At 51.2% G+C, this 18,802-nt stretch overlaps 1 protein-coding gene, 1 long non-coding RNA gene and 1 pseudogene across 5 annotated transcripts in view; all 3 read left to right on the top strand.

Moving 5' to 3' along the window:
- Window positions 1-8,098, top strand: part of LOC139079454 (disks large-associated protein 5-like) — a 37,309-nt pseudogene extending 29,211 nt beyond the window's left edge.
- Window positions 8,099-8,298: 200 nt separating this feature from the next.
- LOC103544439 (ral guanine nucleotide dissociation stimulator-like) overlaps window positions 8,299-18,802 on the top strand; it is a 90,229-nt gene continuing 79,725 nt past the window's right edge. For all 4 annotated transcript variants that reach the window (XM_070593047.1, XM_070593045.1, XM_070593046.1 and 1 more), the window contains exon 1: window positions 8,299-8,566. In XM_070593047.1, the coding sequence (XP_070449148.1) occupies window positions 8,429-8,566 (138 nt within the window). In that variant the 5' untranslated portion in view covers window positions 8,299-8,428. The remainder of the gene's footprint in view (window positions 8,567-18,802) is intronic.
- On the top strand, window positions 10,646-17,901 carry LOC103542723 (uncharacterized). The gene is made up of 8 exons (XR_011532724.1): window positions 10,646-10,851; window positions 11,841-13,471; window positions 13,838-13,941; window positions 14,448-14,517; window positions 15,287-15,355; window positions 15,796-16,966; window positions 17,142-17,265; window positions 17,607-17,901. It is a non-coding gene; the product is annotated as an uncharacterized lncRNA (long non-coding RNA).

The raw sequence follows: 18,802 nt of genomic DNA, 5'->3' as shown, positions 1-18,802 counted from the left end.
AACTATTTCCTTCCCTATTTGGCTCCTACATTCATCGTGATTTTTCTGTGTTTATTTTTAAAAAAATTAATGCAGAATACACATTGATTTGTTTCCTTTAGATGAATAACCAGTAGTGTTTTAGGGCCCAAACTACAACTTTAGGCTACGTATTAGCATGAGGGATCCTAGAGTGGTCTGACAAATTTTAATTTCCATGAGCATTATTTCTGACCATGGGTTTCATCATAACCTTGCCTACATTGACCATTTACATCTTATCAAGCTCCATATTTAATAGAGCTTGATAAATCAAAGATTATCTTGTTAGGTATTTGTTTCATTACTATGCATGGGAAACTGCCTCATATCTTTGTTTATGATTTATATACCCATCACTTTAAATATTATTGAAAACCTGATTCCAGTAAATGGCTGGGTTTTTTTTTTACTGTAATAGATGGAAAAACATAATTTTTGATCATTTTTATTATTTATTGACTCTTCAGCATCAAATATGCTACTACATGATAAGTAAGAAAATCCTATGAAATAATTAACTCACTAATTTATTAAGCAAGTATTATGCACTTACTATGTGATAATCACTTTCCCAGTAATCCTGGAACTATGAAGTTGAATAAGATGTCGTTTTTTCCTTACAGGAATAAACAATCCAAAAGAGAAATTAGAAGTGCAAACAAAAATTTACAATCCAATGACCAGCATCCAGAGTCATATAAAGTCAATATCCAGAATCAAACATTCCCTTGAGGAGGGGAGGAGGTTTAGGAAATGACTGGTCAGCCCAGTCCCTCTAATATTGGATAAAATCACAAGAATTTGGAGATGAGCTCCTGCATCCTCGTTCTGAGTCCTTGTCTTGAGACACCGAGCTTAAAGTGGACATGGTGTGTGTCAGGGCTTATGTTGGTGGTGTATTTTCTTCAGTGCATATGGTTCCTCTTCTGTATGGGGACTAAGTCTTATGACCCGATCACTAGTGTAGTGGTTGCTATAAAGATGTCTGTGTCCTGCTTGCAGATTCTCCATGAGGAGATTGTCCATGTGGCCTTAGATCTTCACAGCATGCTGGCTGGGTTTTGAGAGCAGCTTCCTGAGAGTGTCTTATGCTCAGAAGTCATATAACATCATTTCCACTCTATTCTATTGATTGAAATAGACACATGCCTGCCTGGATTCAAGGTGAGGGAATGTAAACCTCATGCCTTTATGGGAAGTGTGTCCAAAACTTCGTGACCAATTTTTTAAAGCCACCACGAATTAGATACCAGAATTGGTTCATCCATTCTATTGTAGATGGATATTTGAGTCCTTTCTACTATTGAGGAATGACGGACTTTACTGTTGTAATCATTCTTGCCCCATTCTCTTGGTTCAAACATGTTTGCATTTTAGTGGAGAGTATATCTAAGAGTAGAATTGCTGGTCACCTTGTGTGTGTATCTGCAGCTTTAATACATAGATCTTGCCAAACAATTTTCCAAAGTGGCCGTATAAATTCATACTCCTACCAGTAATGTATGAGCCTCCCAGTTGCTCTCCACTCTCCCCTCCACTTGCTGCCATCAGCTCAACATTTAAAAACTGTTTTAACCGATTCTGTGGTTGTGTAGAAGATCTCAGTGTGCTTGAATTCTCATTTCTCTGATAACTAGTGATTTGAGCACCTTTTCATATGCTTGTTAGCCATTGGGATGGTCTGTGCTGTGAAGGGCCTGTTCAAGTGTTTTGCCCATTTTTAATAAACTGGGTTGTTTGTCTTTTTTTTTATTGTAATGCTGAAGTTTTTGCATATTCTGGATGTGAATCCTTTGTTGAATATTGGAATTGGCATAATCTCTTTGCATCCTGTGTCTTGCCATTTCCCTCTTTTAATGTACCTCATGATGAACTGAAATTCTACATTTTAATGAATTCCAGTTAATCAATCTTTCCTTTTACAAGGAGTGTTTTTCTGTGTGTGTCTTCTTTAAGAAATTTTTGCTACCCTGTGATCCTGAAGATGTTCTCTTATAGAAGTTTTACTATTTTAGCTTTCGTCTTTAGGTCTAAGTGTCCAGGAATTGATTTTTCTGTGTTGTGATTGTAAGGGTCAAGGTTCTTGTTGATATCCTTATGCTTATCTCTACAAGTAATAACCAGTAGCATCAGTTCAGGTGGACAAATGCCTGGGAGTTAGGAGTCCTGTAATCTCAGCCTTAACCTGTCTTTAAAGCACCCTCTGAACTTGGACAAGTTATTTTCCCAGTTCTCCATCCTCTCAGCCTCTCTCCTTCCTTCCATTTATCCATCCAACCATCTGTCCAGATATCAATCTGTCCAGCCATTCCTCTGTGTGTTCACCTGTTTGTCCTTCTTCTCTCCTTCCATCCTCTTTCCTCCCATCTCTCCAACTTCTCTTCCTTGTCTTTATTCTTCCTGCTTTCCCTTTGATGCTCCATTTGTCCACTCTTCCTCTGTCCATCCAGGTATCCCCTCTGTTTGTGCCTCCACGTATCTCTTTCTTCAGTCTCTTTCTTCTTCAACCACACTCACTCTCTTGGGTTCATCTCCTTCACAGGTTTGCTCATCCTTCTACTCACAATCAATCCTTTCATCACTCACATTTATGGCTCACATGTGAATTATTGTCCTTGGACAACTACGACTGGGGCAGAGAAGAGCTTGAGGGGCTTCTCTCACTCTGTAGGGGGCTCTTATTCTACCTGATGACAGTCGTTTCCACAGCTCATGAGCCAGGCATAAATTTCTTGCCTACTTCCTCATCACCTGAGAAACCAGAAGCCACCACAAGTATATGGGGCCCCCCTTCCTTCCCAAGAGATGCTCTTCAGTCCCACACCTCCACCAACCAATTATTACTTGGGAGCTGGGAAGCCGACGTGTGCAATTCTGGTTTTAGGGTAATCATTCTGATCACAAAGATTATACCAATAATTCAATCTCATGCCGGCCCTTGGAGAGTGCCTAGTCTTGTGAAATAAACAGACTATTATAGTACAAGTTGGGATGTTTTGAGGAGAGGCAACTTGTATCATCGGAAGAGGGAGGGCTTTCTGGGGAAAGTTTTGCTCAATTGGGGATCTGAAGAATGAGTAGGAGTTATCTAGGAAAATAGGGTATGGAGAGCATTCCTGGAAGAGGGAAGTCCATGAGCAAAGGCCCAGTAGGCACAAACAGCATAGTATATGGGAGAATTGACAAGAATTTGGTTTGCCTGAAGCACAAAGCCTAACTCAGAGTGAAGAGATCAAAGAGGCTGAAGAGTCAGTAGGAGCCAGATTTGGAAAGGCCTTGAATCCCGGGTCAAGATACTTGTATTTAACCCTCAAGGCCTTAGAGAATCATGGGTGATAGTAGAGCAGGCGGGTTCTCAGTGAGATTTTCACTTCAGAGAAATGCTTCTAATGTTCAATGCAGAGAACATCCTTTAGACGGGGCATCCAGTGAGCATGTTAGGGTGTTGGTTCCAGTGAGAAAAGGTAAGACCTACCTGGGTCATGGATGAAGAGAAGGAATGTATTGAGGAGCAATCTGCAAGTGGAATTGGTGTTACTGGGAGGGGAGGGAGGAGGAGCTGAGAGATGCACTGGTTTCAACTTGGATGAGCACATCGGTGGGTGGTGGTTCCACTGGGGGAGATGACAACAGATGATAGTGAGTTCACGACTTTGATCTGGTCTCAGGCCAGCTCTCAGTGATGGCCATCTCTCCCCCTCTCTTCTTGCAGCTACGGAGCACAACCTGAAGGCCCTCACACTCAACTTCACCATGTCCTACCTCCAATGTTCAACAGACATGAGCAAGGGCTCAGCCACGTTCTACAACACTGAGAGAATTCTGCAGAACCTGATGAGAGCCTGGTCCCAGCAGCTCCTGGTAGAATGAGTCTCAGTCAGCCCCTCCCTACCCCCTCTCCCTCCTGCTCATCCTCCTCCTCCCTCCTCCCCAGCTTTGATCCTTGTTCAAGAGGAGTACCTGGGCCCCTTGTACTTAGGTTACAGACTGATCTCCCTCAGGTAAGACACTTTGCATAGCATTTGCCAGTCATGACGACTTTCTGTGAACACTCCATTTTTCACTCTTCCCACTCAATTGGCTCCTCTGGCCCTCTGGCCCTCATTCTCAGAGATTCAGGACATCTCTCTAGAGTCCCCACATAACTCTTTCCCTGGGCGTCCAAAGGATGGGGCAGCCAATAGCTTGGAAGCTGTCTGCACCTACCATCCTGACCCAATAGCTCATGACAGAGAGTGTGACAGAGACCCCCTGTGACAGACAGCAACATCCCTGGGAGCTGAACCAGCTGATCCACCGTGTCACCCAGAAGGACCTCTACTCCCTGGTCAGGGACAGCCTTTTTCTCAGTGGTGAAGTGTTCATGCTAAGCTTGGATTCAGAGTGATCATAACTTATACCTGTTCTATTTTATTTCCTCTGTAATAAATCACACCAGGTTCTGGTTGAGGGACACAGAAACTGCATATGTAAAAAATTTCAACTTACAAATGGAGACTGTGCTGTAAACGGATTTGTAAATCTCAACAAAAAAAAGAAAGTAAACTATCTTACTATTAATTTTTATACAGATTGCATTGGAAAATGATACTATCTTGGTTATAATGGGTTTAAATATAAATATTAAAATTAGATTCACTTGTATATTTTTACTTCTTTAAATGTGGCTACTAAAAAAATTTAAATTCCATAAGATAGATTGTGAAATTCTACTGTTGGACAGCACTGGTCAAGCCATGAGAAAAAGCCCAGAGAAGATGGTTAGGGACAATTTTTCCCAAGGAAAGGAGTCAATCTGACAAGATACAGAAAACAGTCTCATACACACATACACACACACACATACACACACACATACACACACACTTATGAAACAAAACCAACAACATCATAGAGTTTAACCACTACTTCTCAAGTGGCAAGAGGTTGCACTCCTATGTTGACCTGAGTGGACTAACCTCAGGAAAGAAGCCAGAAGTCAAGAGAATTTACCATTCAGGAAGATCTAAACCAGAGAGTAAGGGTCAGGATCTTTTGTAAGGTTCCCAGAGCTGGATTCTGTTAGTCATTCAATATGTTATGGAGAATTTGACAAGAAGGGCTGTTACAGAACACACGTTTCCTTTCCTATGTAAAAATATACGTTATGTAATGAATAATAACTCTAGCCCATCAATGAAAATATGATAGAAGACGAATATCATTATTCTAAATCACTTCTGGATTAGTGAGCAAGTCAGGGAACAGATGACATTGGATTAAGTTGGACCTCATTAGGCTGATTCCGACTTCATGACCACCCTACGGATTGTCTTATGCCAGGACCTCTGAAACATGCTGTCCCTACCCCCGCCACTCATTCGCCACGAGGTCCAACAACCAGACCAGTCCTTGTTGAGAAATCCCCTGGCTGGGCCCCTTCTGACAACACCTGGAGGACTCTCCATAAATCCCACTCCATCACGGCACTCTTCCACCTGCCACCGGCCAGTGAAACACTTCCTCCAAGGCTCACACTGTGTGTGCCCAGTTCTGAGAATGACACTTCTCCATCAAATGAAGTAAAGGATCAGAGTGCAGAGCCCGTGGGATGCAACCATTAGGACAAGAACTGCGGCTTGCTGCGAGGGAGAAGAAAACCTGTGGTGGGTGTGGGTTCCAGGGATCAAGAAGCCCCTGTGATTCCTGCATAGAATCCAAGAAGCCGATGCAGGACAGAGGAGGGATGCTTTGGTGTGATTCTGCTTGGGAATGTCCGTAGGGAGGCGGATGTGCCATTGGTACTGCATTCAACAGTGTTGTTCATTCCTTGATTCATCCTGTCTCAGAGAGTGCTGTCTATATCCATCCAGGCACTAGTCTCTCCTCTGAAGCAAACAGATAGCGTCAGAATAACGTTTACATTTAATTTATAATGGATAGGTACAGTGGTTGTAATGTGCTAGGGGTTGCAAGCATTTTTCAAACATTAACTCCTTTAATACTCGCCATGTCCTTACAAATTAGGTATGCTTATCATTCTTGCCAACACCAGGTGAAGAAACTGAGGCAACAATGAAGTAAGTACCTTGCCCTCTACCAATATCTAGGAAGTGATTGAGCTGAAATTTGAACATAAGATGTCTCCATATTCTCTGCTCTTAACCATGTTCTTTGCTCTCAAAGACTTCACACCATGAAGACGTTGGCTCAGATATCCATTTTCTTGTTACACCCAGTAGCCCCACTCTTGGATCTCTCTCTGTAAAAGATGCTATTTGCATCAAAACTATTGCACATACACACCAAAATGACTTCTACCAATATCCCATGTCCTGGAAAATACATAGAGAACATTCAGAACCTTTCTTGCCCAGGCTGGGAGTGCTTCTGGGAAATCGCTGTTCCTCTAAGAAGCCAAGGGAAGGCTGGGAGCTGGGTCTGAGGGGAAACATGACCTCAGCAGTTACCATGAAATTACAAAATGGATGGGAGTCCTCAGCAGGAACTGACTTCAGGATCTGGTGGTGTTTGAAGCTGGGTGCTAATTTTCTGGCTGTGGGTGTAGGGGCTGGTGCCGCATTCCAGGGAGAAGGGATGGCTCCCTGTGTTCTTGGGGGAAACCAGACCCAGGAAAGATGAGAAATGGTGGTTTCCTTTCACAATGGACTTGGGAGGGGAAACATTCAGCCCAGAAGAGACAGCCATGTTCCTGAGGTCACTGGAAGAATCTGCCTCTGCATCCACCAAGCAGAAAGCCCTCCTTCATGGACTCACTTTATCCAAATGACACCAAGAAGGAGGAAACCATGAGATGCCCTTCCGGGTGGGATATCTGTGACAGTGGAGACTGTGCCTGGGAGGCTCTGAAAGGCCTCACGGTGGTGACATTTGCAGTGAGCAGAGTGACAGATGAGAGGCATGCCTGCCTGTGTCTGGGAAGAGTTTGAGTGTCAGGGAGAAGGCATCGCTGGTGCAGACGCTCACAGGAAGAAGTGGGTCTGACCAGACAAGGTCAGAGAGGTGGCAGTGTGGCTGGAAGGAGCCTGAGAAGAGAGAGGAGGGCAAATGGGGGCATGGCAGGGCCGGGTGGCAGGAACTGGCAGACTGCTTTTTCTGTTGCTCTATGATGACATTCCTCTAAGACATTGCCCCTAGAAAGTACAACTCCTTAAGATCTCACAAAGCATGTGTGCCAGGAAAGGGACACGGCTTAGCTGGGTGCCTCTGCCTCAAGGTCTCCTTGAAGCTTGGGCTGCGTCTCTATTGCAGCTCGACTTGGGGAGGGTTTGCTCCCAAGTTCACTCACATGCGTGTTGACAGGGTTTGTTTGGACTGGAAGTCTGAGTTCCTGCCTGTCTGTTGACCGATCACTCCCTCATTCTCTCCTATGGAGCCTCTACAAAGGGTGACTGAAAACATTTGCACTTGCTCCCCCAGTTCCAGAGATATAAGACACAGAGTGAGAGAGAGAGATTGGAACAGAAGGAGGGAAAGAGGGAGGGGGCTGGAGATAATGAGTAAGAAGGAAGGGCCAGGCTTTTTGTTCTTAACCCTTGGTTGCGTGCCTTCCCATCACCTTGGCTGCATTCTGTTCAGAAGCCAGTTCCTGACCACTGTGTGGTTCCACAAGGATGTGCAGAGCAGAAGACAGTGAGGATTGGGAGCCATGGTGGAGGCTGCCCACCACATAGGCCGACACGAGGCACTTGGGTCTGATTCTAAGTCAAACAGGAGACCGTGCAAGGTTTCATGCCAGTGAATGGAAATATCTGAATTGCCCCTAATTTCCACCTCTTAAAGGTGCAGACCTGGAAATGAGGCCCAGAGGGGCAGGGACTTTCTCAAGGTCACAGAGCCGGAACCCAGGCCTGTTTTGAGAGGTACTCCACATGACATCCCACCCCTACTTGTCATTCTTTCATCTCTAAGTGTGTGCATCAGACACATGGAAACCGGACCACAGGTGGTGTTGTTATTATCTCTTCTACACCTGAGGACGTCCCGAGGGAGATATTTCTGGCATCGTCCCCATCGTGCAGGTTGGACGATTAAGGAGGCCCTGGGAAGCACAATGGCGTTTCCAGGACACAGAGCTTGTAGGAAAAAACATGGCGGAACTCAGCTGCTTGTCCTCCAGCTGGAACCCTGGTTTCATTGTCAAGGTCCTGTGTGGAGCTCTGTCATGGGTAATTGTGTGCAGTTATGGAGATGACATGGACAAGGAGGGTGAGCAGCCAAGAGCCTAGAGGGGTTTTGGGTGAGTGTGATTGAAGGGAGGGGCCCAGGTAAGGGAGCCTTGAGGAAGTGACCTCACTTCCTTGGAGACAGACCCTAACAGAACTTAGCACACTGGTCTCCAGGCGCCCACATTCTACACATAGCCTCCTATTGAGCTCACTTGAGTGGAGACATTCAAGAGAACAGCATGTTCTCCTGTTGTCTCCCGACTTGTCGAGGCTCTGGCTTCAGGAAAGCCAAGAAAAAGAGCCTTTTCAGTCACTATAGACACTGGCTTGTCCCTCACCTGCACCGCCTCTGGCCATTTGTCAGGAGGAGCCCTCAGGTAACACAGGGCAGGCCAACCGGGTTAGCCCACAAATGGATGCCATCCCCAAACCCCTTTGAGCCTCCTTGTGTGTCTGGCGGGGAGTGGAGTGAGGGACTGCGGGGCTGAGCGGCAGGGACCCATCCTCAGCAGGAGACGTTTGCCCGGCGTTGGAAGCCTGGCAGTGTGTCATGTTCCCAGCCTAGGTGGTGGCTAGCTGGATGGCAGAGTGGGTGCTGGGGACCAATCTCCTCTACCCATAGGTTAGTCCCGAGCCCTCCGGGTGTTATCTCATTCCCTCCCTGGCTTGAGGTCTATGCAGATGCTGCTGGGTACCTGATCTGTGCCGGGGTTTCCTCCTGTGGCCAAGTAGAGGCAGGCCCCTCAGACCTCCCGGCCTGGCTCTCAGGCACTGTCTTTGCAGAGCTGCATGCAGGAGGTGGTCGAAGAGCTGGCAAATGGCTTCGGGTACTCCATTTCCCTGGACAGGGGGCAACTGCACAGCGCCACCATCAATAACCAGGGCTGCTCTGAGGTGAGAGTGGGCACGGAGGGTTCTTCCCACCCAGGCCCCTGAGATGACCAGGGCTGGCCCAGAATCCAAACTCAAACTGCCGTTCTCCTGGGACCCTAACAGGGTTGTCCCACCTGTGTCCCACAGTCTCATTCCCAAAGGAATCTGCACTTCCGCTCCTCTCCACCAGCTGCATAGGAGGGTAGGAAGTCTCCCTTGGCATCTTCCTAGAAAGATTAGAGAAAACGTTGATGTCGTTGTCACTTCCCACTAGCCCATGAGTATCTTTGAATTTTGCCTTTTTTGGAACATGGAACCTCGATAAGGAGGGTCTCCAAACTCCCTTTGATGTGAAAGAAATAACCATCAGCATGTTTTCGAATTCAAAGGGATTCTCAGAGCGTGTCACTGCCCTGTACACTGTTTCCAGACTGGGGAGGCGTGAGGTGGCCACATAACATTTCCCTCCAGGTCAGGGTCCAATGAAGCCTCAGGCAGTATAGAGGGAATGTCTCTCTGCCCTGACTTGGGGCAGTACTCACTTCTGATCCACAGGACCTAGAGAAGCCACTTGGCATGCCTAAGCCTCTGTTCTCCTCTCTGGAGAGGTGTGTCTGTTGAGGATTCACTGGGCTGGTGCTCTTCACAGAGGAAGGTCTGTTGTTCCTCAGAGAGCAAATGGCCTTGAGGGAGGTCAATGTTGAATCCTTCACCCGCCCAAAGTCAGATTGTACTTTGAAAGCCCAGAGTCTTGCTGAGTGTGGGAGCCCCTGTCTCTCCTGTGGCACACGTCTGGCAGGGGCTAGGAGTTCCTGGGTGAGCTGCAGACCTCGAGCCTCCTGGTTGGTTCACGGTGATGCCACTGACTCTATGTCCCTCCTCATCCCACCCAGCGTTTAGATGAGGCCAGTTTCTGTCTAACCTAGGCCTTCAGGATGCGTGCCCTCCAGGCAGGCAGGATGGAGCACCTGTCAGACTCCCTGGTACCAGCCTTCCCAGGTAGAGTCATCTGCAGTGGTACCACATCCATGAGCCACTACTTGGTCTTCAGCGCATCCCACCGGGTCCTGGACCAGCTGTTTCCCAGGTGACTGCCCGCCTCCTCCTCAGCACAGTGGTGACTCTGCCCACTGTCAGCTGGGTGTCTTGGGAATGTCATCACATCACTCTGAGCTTCAGTTGGCTCCTGTGGACAGTGGGGTGGGGGAGGAGGAACTTGCTAGGGTTCTCCCAGGGATGAATGGGATCAGCCATCCAGGTGCTTCCCTGCTGCCTGACTCTGAGAGGGCTGTGGGCCACGCTGGGGTTGTTGTTGGTGATTATTTCTCTGTGTCGCATGAAAAGTAGTCTTCCTGTGCCATCACTGGCTTGTGGCCTTTCTGAGTTTGGAAAAGCACATGCAGAGTACCCTGTCAAGGAGTTTGAGATTCCATCCTGCTGGCCTTGCTGCTTGTCCTTGGTGTAGCCATTTACAGATCTCTGGGGAAATGGAGTGGTGCCAGGACAACTCATATATCAAGGATGGTTCTGGATGGAGTTCATTCAACAAGGTATATAAAGCAGCTACTCTGGCATGACATCTGGAGACACTGAGTGTAACTCAACTGAATGAAGGAGACACCCTCCCTGGGCTTCAAGTCTAGTCTGAGTGTCAGACAGTCACATTTGGCCTTGGTCGCAGGTCCCGTCCACCATCCATCCCGTGTGATGCCCTCATACCCTATGGGACTTCCAGAAGCACCTTCTCCCTGTGTGAGTGGGATGATTGTCCACAGGACCAATGAAAAAAGTGAGTGGTCTGATGGAATATTACCCAGCTGTAAAAAATGACAAAATCGTCCCATTGACAACAACATGGATGGACCTTAAGGGTATCACGTTAAGCAAAATAAGCCAGAGAGAAAAAGACAAACTGTGTGGTTCCTCTCAGTTGTGGAAGATAAACACATGGACAAAGAGAACAGATTAGGGGTTACCGGGGTAAAGGGGGAGTGAGGTGGCCACAAAGGGTGAAGGGTGCACCTATAAGATGACTGACAAATAATAGTGTACAGCTGAAACATCACAATGTTGTAAACTATCATAACATCAATTCACAAGTAATCCGAAAAAAAAAGTGAGTGATCTTTGGGTCCAGAAGGAGGGCCTCCTGTCTCTAGAAAACAGAGTAGGGGGAGAGGATGGAGGCTGTGGCTGTGACAGGCCTGGCAGAACCCTGCATCTCACTCATGTTTAGATTCCCATGGGAGGGCTGAGTTCTGGTGGCTTCCACTCCAGGAGTACAGGAGTCATAGAGAGCTGTGGATGGTCCCAGGGCCCTCAGAACCAGAATGGAGGCTGGGCTGAGTTGTTCCCCAGAGATCCATCCCCACCAGACTCCCAGCTCCTTCTGGCTCCCTTTCTCCACATCCACTCCTTGTGGCCACCACCACCAGGTCCAGAGCAGGAGGTGCCTGAGCAAGCTGCTCAAATTCGGCCTCCATCCTCAGTCCAGCTGCCCACGTGCATGGAGGGCTGGGTGGGCTGGGCTGTGTCCAGACCCTTTGGGAGAAGAGTGTCAGTGGGAACAAGCGACCCCACAGACTGTGTGTTCAACCTGCCAGATGAGCAGTCCTGCCACTGCCAGAACAGCCAGCCAGGGATCAGAGCTGGGGTGGGTCTCTCTTCTGGAGAGAATGGGCTGGCACAGGGGCCCAGATGTTAACCAAGGTGCCTTGGGAGGGCAGTGTTTAAGGAAAGGCTGGGCCTCTGACTCTATGGTCTATCTGTCTCCCACAGTGCTATCTATCTGATGCTGGGAAGCTGGCTGGACCAAGGGCAGGATTTCAGGGAGCCCTGCAATTCCCCTGTTGGATGGTGAGGTTGGCCACTCATCACATCAGCTTTGGTGGCTCAGACCCGGAGGGCCATGCCTGCCTTCTGCTGGGCCACCTGAAGCCTCTCAAGGCCATTGAGCAGGAGCAGAAATGTGAGGGGACTGCAGTCTGGGAAGACTGTGCTGGGGTTCATGGGCTGGAATTTCCTGAAAGGCAGTGGAGTCTTTCCTGTCTTTGGAAAGGCACGGGAACTGTCAGGTGTGTGGGTGACACTTTCTCCTTATCCTGCTCCAGAGCCAGCTCCAAAGCTCCTGCCACTTCCAGAGCCAGAGCCAGAGCCAGCGCCAGCCCCTGGGCTAGAGCCAGCTCCAGCTCCAACTCCAGCTCCTCCAACTGTGGCAGAGCTGGAGCCAGCATCACCTGCATCAGACCCTCCAGGGCTGGAGCAATGGCCACTATTAACTTCAACCCCAGTGCCAGCTCCTGAACTAGATCCCACTGGACCCTGGTCTGTGACCACCGAGAACCAGCTGAGGGAGGAGAAGCCGAACCTCTTAGATTTCCCTCCCCAGCTGGTGTCAGAGCAGCTGACAAGGATGTAGGCGGTGGGCAGCGGGGCTTGCAGGGCAGGGGGGTCCTGCCTTCCTGTGCCACGAGCTGCCCCAGACCTGCCATTGCCTGATCTGGATTCCAGTGATCTGGGTCCACATCCCTGCTCCCCCGTTACCAACACTGTGACCTGGGCACTTTCTTAACCCCCAGCGCTCGCTGTCCCCATGTGCACAGCAGAGCCGGACACTAAGGGCACCTGCTGCACAGGGTGGATGTGCCAATGAATGAGGTGGAACAGAGAAGAAGTTGGGCAGAGTCTGGCCCTTTGGTGGGGGAGGGAGCTCACTGAAGTGCTGCCAGGTCCTCGTGTCCAACACTCGAGTGCCCAGGTGGCCTTCACATCCTCAACACTTATCAGGCACGTGATGTGTACTGACTCCAGCGGAGACAATCACACAAAGCCGGTGCTTCTCCCTGCCTTGGGGGAATGTGCATGGGAATGGGGAGTGGGACCTGAGGGGGACTGGGATGGGTGGAAGATGGCCTTTGTGGTGAGCCGGCATGGGCTGCATTCTGGAGCTTGGAGGAAATGAGACGGGGCTGGGGGAAAATGTCCTCCCTTCTGCACAGGACTGTGTCCTGGGTCATCTTGTGCTGGCACCTTCAGTGGACACAGACAAAACCCAGGGAGTCCGACACACCTCAGAGATCACACCCTCTGCTTCCTGAGCTCCCACGCTGTCCTCACCCCACCTGGGACTGTGGGGGACCAAGGATGCCGAGCTGGGGTGAGGCAGTACTGGCAACACTCTGAATCTTCCTCAGGAGCTGTTCAAGAAATTGGTGCCCGCCCACTGCCTGGGCTCCATCTGGTTCCAGCAAGACAACAGGGACCACAAATACCTGGCACCTACCATCCGTGACACTGTGGCACACACGAACACCTTGGTCAACAGTGTCATCGCTACGTGCCTCGGGGCCCCAAGCATTACAGTGCAGGACAGGGCCAGAGTGGTGGAGCTGTGAATTCAGGTGGCCAAGGTAAGTCATGGGAGGCCCATGGAGGCCCTGTCTGGAGTCATGGGAATTGCCTCTTGTTTCTCAGCTCTCGAGATTGAAGTCTGTGGTCCGAGTCCCTGCACTGTCCCTAGACCCTCCTGCCAGGGCCACACTGACCTTGACTTGAGGTCCTGGCTGTGGCAAGCTGTCTTCCTTCCTGTGCTCCTTCCTTGTGTTCAGCTAAAAATCCTTGTGCCTGGCAGTGTTACCTGTCAGGTGCCAGGTGTGCCCTCCCTGGGTTTCCTGGGCATCTGTCTCATCCAGGACAGGAGAAGTCCATGAGGGGACAGAATCCAGAGCTGGAGAGCTCCAGCCCCACCTCACAGCTCAATCTCTTCCCTTCCCCAGGGGTGCTGAGGCCTCAGAAACTTCTCTTCCCTCCACACCATCCTTTCTGCTCTGCAGAGCCCTGCCATTAAGCGTCTCAAAGAGACCTGGGGACAAGTTTCCAGGTGGGTAGGCTGCCCTCCATCCAAGCACCATGAGGGTGAGGTGGATCCTGCAGCCTGCATTGGGTCGTCATGGCCCCCGCAGCCAGCTGAGACAACCTGGGAGACAGTGAATGCCTGGGACACATACTGATCCTGTTCCTGGGTCTCTGAGCCTCTCAGGGCCCTTAGGCCAGCAGTTTTGCCCAGGAATTCATTTCCTTCAATATCAGATCCTGACTTGAGCCCAGTTGGAGATTCTCAGGTGTTTCCTTTGCAGCAACAGAAATCTCCATCCAATTGAAACCAAGAGTGTTCAAAACAGATCTGTGTGGTAGATATGGGAATGGAGGCCCCAGGTGACAACAGGAGAGGCCCCTTCCCAGTCCAATGGGGACCTCAGGGCTCAGAGCAACCCAGTGAAATCCCTCATCCAAGCCCCAGGCTGTTTGGATCTTCTGGGATCTCAAACAAACGGGATTTGCCCTTCAACCACCCCATAGTCTTTCTTTCTTTCCCCACTCCCCCAGGGAGAGATCCTACACCTTTAAGAAGTGGTGCAGGGGAGAGCAGCACGTGAGCAGGAGACTGTTCCTGAAGGTAACCTGGGGCTGGAGATCTGGGAGGAGGGGTGCGCGAGGGGGCCGGGAACATCCTGAGGACATCCTAGGAAGTGAGGCTATGGTAAGGCCATCCTGGGGTTCAGAGACCCCTGTCAGGGGGGCAGGAAGGAGTTGCCACATGGCCCCCGCAACACCCCCTGCCTTCTCCCTCCATGTCTCAGTTTGGCTGTTGTCGGGACACACTCTGGGAGTGCAGAGGTCGAGACCTTGGTCAGTGGTGGGGCAGGGCAAGGGGTGAGGGCAGCGGGGACAGGGACTTTTGGTGGGAGGGAGAGTGGCCTCTCATCAGTGGGTCCTTGAGCTAGTCTCTGCCCCTAGGTGGGCCTCGGTCGTCTCCTCTGGGAAATGGAGGGAGATGACGTGCTGCAGCCCTCACGGTGGGGTGATACCATCCAAGGGAGGACAGGAATGGGAGGAGATTTGTGCTGGCTCCTCCTCGAGATGTGAGGGGAAAGCAGTGATGACAGTCAGATGACACGTAGTCCTCAGGAGAGCGCTGGAGGCAAGTGGAGTTCTCCTCACTCTTTCCTGATGATGAAAGAGGCTCAGGGAGGCCTGGGCAGGCCCAAAGTCACACAGGAGTGAGTCCCGGAGCCTGGACTAGTCTAGAATCAGAGCACCCTGGAGGCGGGAGCAGCATAGGCAGCGGGAGACTGGAGCCAGATGGCCAGTGTCTGAGGTCAGGGGCCTTGGGGGACATGTGGAGGGGAGCATGGCCTCTCTGACCCTGTCCTCGGCCCTGACAGGAGGTGACCTCCGTGTTGGCCACTGCACAGAGGGCCCACCATGGAGCCCGGGAGAGGTGACAGCAGCAGGTGAGGGTGCCTGTGGGGGAAGGGCCCAGGAGTCAGAGGAGACGGGTCTCCCCCTCCCAGCTGGAGGCCTCCCCCAGGAGATGGGCCTTCCTCCTCCAGTGCATCTGCTGTGGCTGCCGAGCCTGAAGTGCTTGCATTGGTAGTGAGCAGGAGGAGGCCTGGAAGGGGTGGGATCAGGATGGATTTGGGGTGGGGAGGGGCAGGGGCCACATCCCATGGGATTGGCTAACAGCCAGCCCTTGGACGTGACTGGGGGAGTTTGGTGTTCCTGGAGGGGAGGTGAGAAGGGAATTGTGTGTGGTGGGGGCTCCTGAGGGTCCTAGGCTGCTGTATGTGGGAGCCTGAGGTGGGCAGGGGGCTGGGGTGAGGGGTTTCAGGGGAGGGTTCATGGGGGCACCTGAATGCTGAGGCTCATCACCATCCCCACTTTGATGGAGCAGGGTGTCGTCCCCTCCCTCGAGATGATCTTCAGTTACCTGGAGCTGCTGGATAATGAGATGGATTATTATGTGGATTTGAGTAAGCCTGGAGGTGGGGCCATGGGATCAGGCTCCTGAGGGTTTGGGAGGAGAGAGTCCTTCCATGAGCCCTGAGCTCTCACACTTGGAAGGGTCCTCTCTGCAGAGCCTCCCAGCCTACTGTTGAAGCCAGGGCATCAGGCCTATCTCAGCAACGAGTGATGGGAGGCTCTGCCTAGGCTGCCATCCAGGCTCCCTGTACTGGTGAGGCTCAGAGCTGCCTGGCTGTGTGGCTGCAGGAGGTGGTGTCTGAGCTGGACTCAGCCTCTCCCTCTGGCCCTGCCGATGGGGGAAGAGAAGTCGGCTCCCTCCAAGTCAGGAAGCCCATCAGTGGCTGAGTTGTCCCTTCCTGCCTGAGGCCTCAGTCTCCCCATGTGTCATCAGAGAGGGTTGGATTACAAGGTCTCAGCTCCTCTGCCCCCAGGTCTGGAGCCCAGAGCCTGGCCCAGGTCCAAGTCCGGTCTCTGGAAGGGCCTGCCCACTGGCAGCAGTGCAACACTGGAAGAGGTGGGATGGGGGCTAGTTCTGGGCTAAGGGGGCTGTTTCTGATGGACTTTGGCTGTCTGCCTTCCAGGAGAATGTGCTCAGCTGTCAGAATGAGGTAAGGAGCTGCAGCCTCACTGTGGTGAGGGTGGGTGTGTTGGAATCAGAGAGCCCCCCTTTCACATGAAGCCCTCTAGCCCAATCCCTGGGATCTGACATTTATTTGCAGAGTTCGATATACAGAGCTGGGGATCCTATGGCGTTGGTGGGTGGGGGAAGGGCTGGCATCAAGGACCCCTTCCTGGTAGAGGATCTATTTTGGGCCAACTGTGAGAACAGGCATATCCTGACTGGAATTGCAGGGATGGAGGGTTCCCAAGTGGGCAAAGGCCCCACACTGGCTCCTTGTCCCCCTCCTTACCCCCTCCAAGAGCCCTTCAGGGTCCCCCACCCAGGCCATGTCTCCATCCTGTCCTTCCTCTGTCCCAGGAATTCAAACTCATCAAGGACATCAAGGTGGTCCAGAAGTCTGCAATCTGTACACTGTGCAGCCTGACGAGCACTTTGGGACCTGGTTCCAGGCCGTGGAACCCCTGAGCGAGGAGGCAAGGTGAGGCGGGGCAGGAGTTGGGTGAGGGCAGGGCGGACTCTCTCTGCAGACCACCTCCATTGTCCATGGCCGTGGCTCCATGGTCAGCCTCAGATCTGGCTGCATGGCGACCCCTGGGGACATGGGACTCCAGATGCTGGGAAGCACCTCTGAGGTGTGGCTCCTGGGAGCCCAGAGCTCCACTCTGTCCTGTAGCTACAGCCTGTCCTGTCAGCTGGAGCCCTGATACCAGTGGACCAGAAAGATTCGCCTCTTCTTCAAAGACAAGAAAAGCCACTCATCTTCCCGCCCAGGGCTGAGTGAGTGTCTGGACTGGCAGTGGCTGAATCCAGGGGTTCAGTACAGATTCAGGCCAAGTCTGAGCCAGGGGAGTTGGACAGCTGTGGTGCTAGGGCCCTAGCTCCACCGCTGAGCAGTCCTGTCACGGGCGATTCCCCTCGCATTTCTGGGACTGGTTTGTTCCTCTGTGAAGTGGGTGACACTAAGTATCAGCCCCTGTGTCAGGGACAAATGGGGTGCTGTTGGCTGACTGAGCACTCAGCACCAGGGCTGGGGCACAGGGTGCAGTGGGTGCAGGGATGGGGGAGGGTATGCTGTGATTCTGGGGGAGGCCCCCTAGGAAATGCCTCCTTCTATCCAGACACCAGGCCCCGAAAAAAGAGCCCAGTGGTGGTGGCAGGTGATGCTCCTGAGACCAGCTGAACTACAGCAGGGACACACCGGGGACACTCAGGTGCATGGGGCCACCTCTCAGATGCTGATATGAATGAAAACTTTGTGATCCATTTCCTGGGGTCCCCTGAAGGCCACAAGCGAGTGGACCACCCCCCTCATCTCCCTCACACATTTCCCCCAGTGCCTATTTCACTCTTTGGAGGGGCCATATTTTTGTTGTCCATGTTTGAATATTCTATTAAATCCCTGTTTCTTTCTCAGCCTGTGAGTGGAGGTGTGGTTCTTTCTCTCTCTGTGCTCATGGAAATGAGATCCAGAATCTCACATTCCTCCCTGAGTTCAGAAACCTCAGAGTCCTCAGCTCAATGTATGTGGTGAAGGGAGAAGTGCCAGTGCCGTCCCTGGCTGCTGAAGGACAGTCCCCACTCAGAGGACAGGATCATTGCAGTGTGGTTCACCGGTTCCTGGAGCAGAAGCGGCCCTTCCAATCTCATGGGGCTGAGACATTGGGAGGACTTTCTCTGGCAGGAGAACAGCCACAGAAACGGATGTGTCTTTAAAAGTAGCACTTGCTTGGGGCCAGCCCAGTGGCACAGTGGTTCAGTTCCCATGGTCCCCTTCGGTTGCCTGAGGTTCGCTGGTACAGATCCTGAGTGTGGACCTACACACCCCTTGTCCAGCCACGCTGTGGCAGGTGTCCCATGTATAAAGTAGAAGAAGATGGGCATGCATGTTAGCTCAGGGCCAGTCTTCCTCAGCAAAAATAGGAGGATTGGCTGCAGATGTTAGCTCAGAGCTAACCTTCCTCACCAAAAACAAGCTAGCCCTGGCCTGTGCCTAGCACATTTCCTACCCAGGACAGTGGTGCCTTTCTGCATTTGGAGGATGAGAGAACATTTTCCCAGTTCCTCTTGCCCAAATGAGGAACTTGTTTTCTGATTCAGTCCCTGGAATCGCATCAACTGTAAGTGGGGAAAATTTGGTGCTCCTATGCCTGGGGCGATCCCCACTCAGCTTCAATCCCGAGAGAGCTGAAAACAGGCTTGCATGCCAGAGACCTACAGCAATGCTAAGACCCTGAGCCTGGCAACCAACCACCCTCCAGGCCTACTCACATAACAGAAAAACCGCAACAAGAGTGTGATATTAGACCTTGTGGCC

The sequence above is a fragment of the Equus przewalskii genome, chromosome 25 (assembly GCF_037783145.1).
Source record: "Equus przewalskii isolate Varuska chromosome 25, EquPr2, whole genome shotgun sequence".
Classification (NCBI taxonomy): Eukaryota; Metazoa; Chordata; class Mammalia; order Perissodactyla; family Equidae; genus Equus; species Equus przewalskii.
The sequence above is the reverse complement of the archived record's forward strand: the minus strand, read 5'-3'. Positions and strand labels throughout refer to the sequence as shown.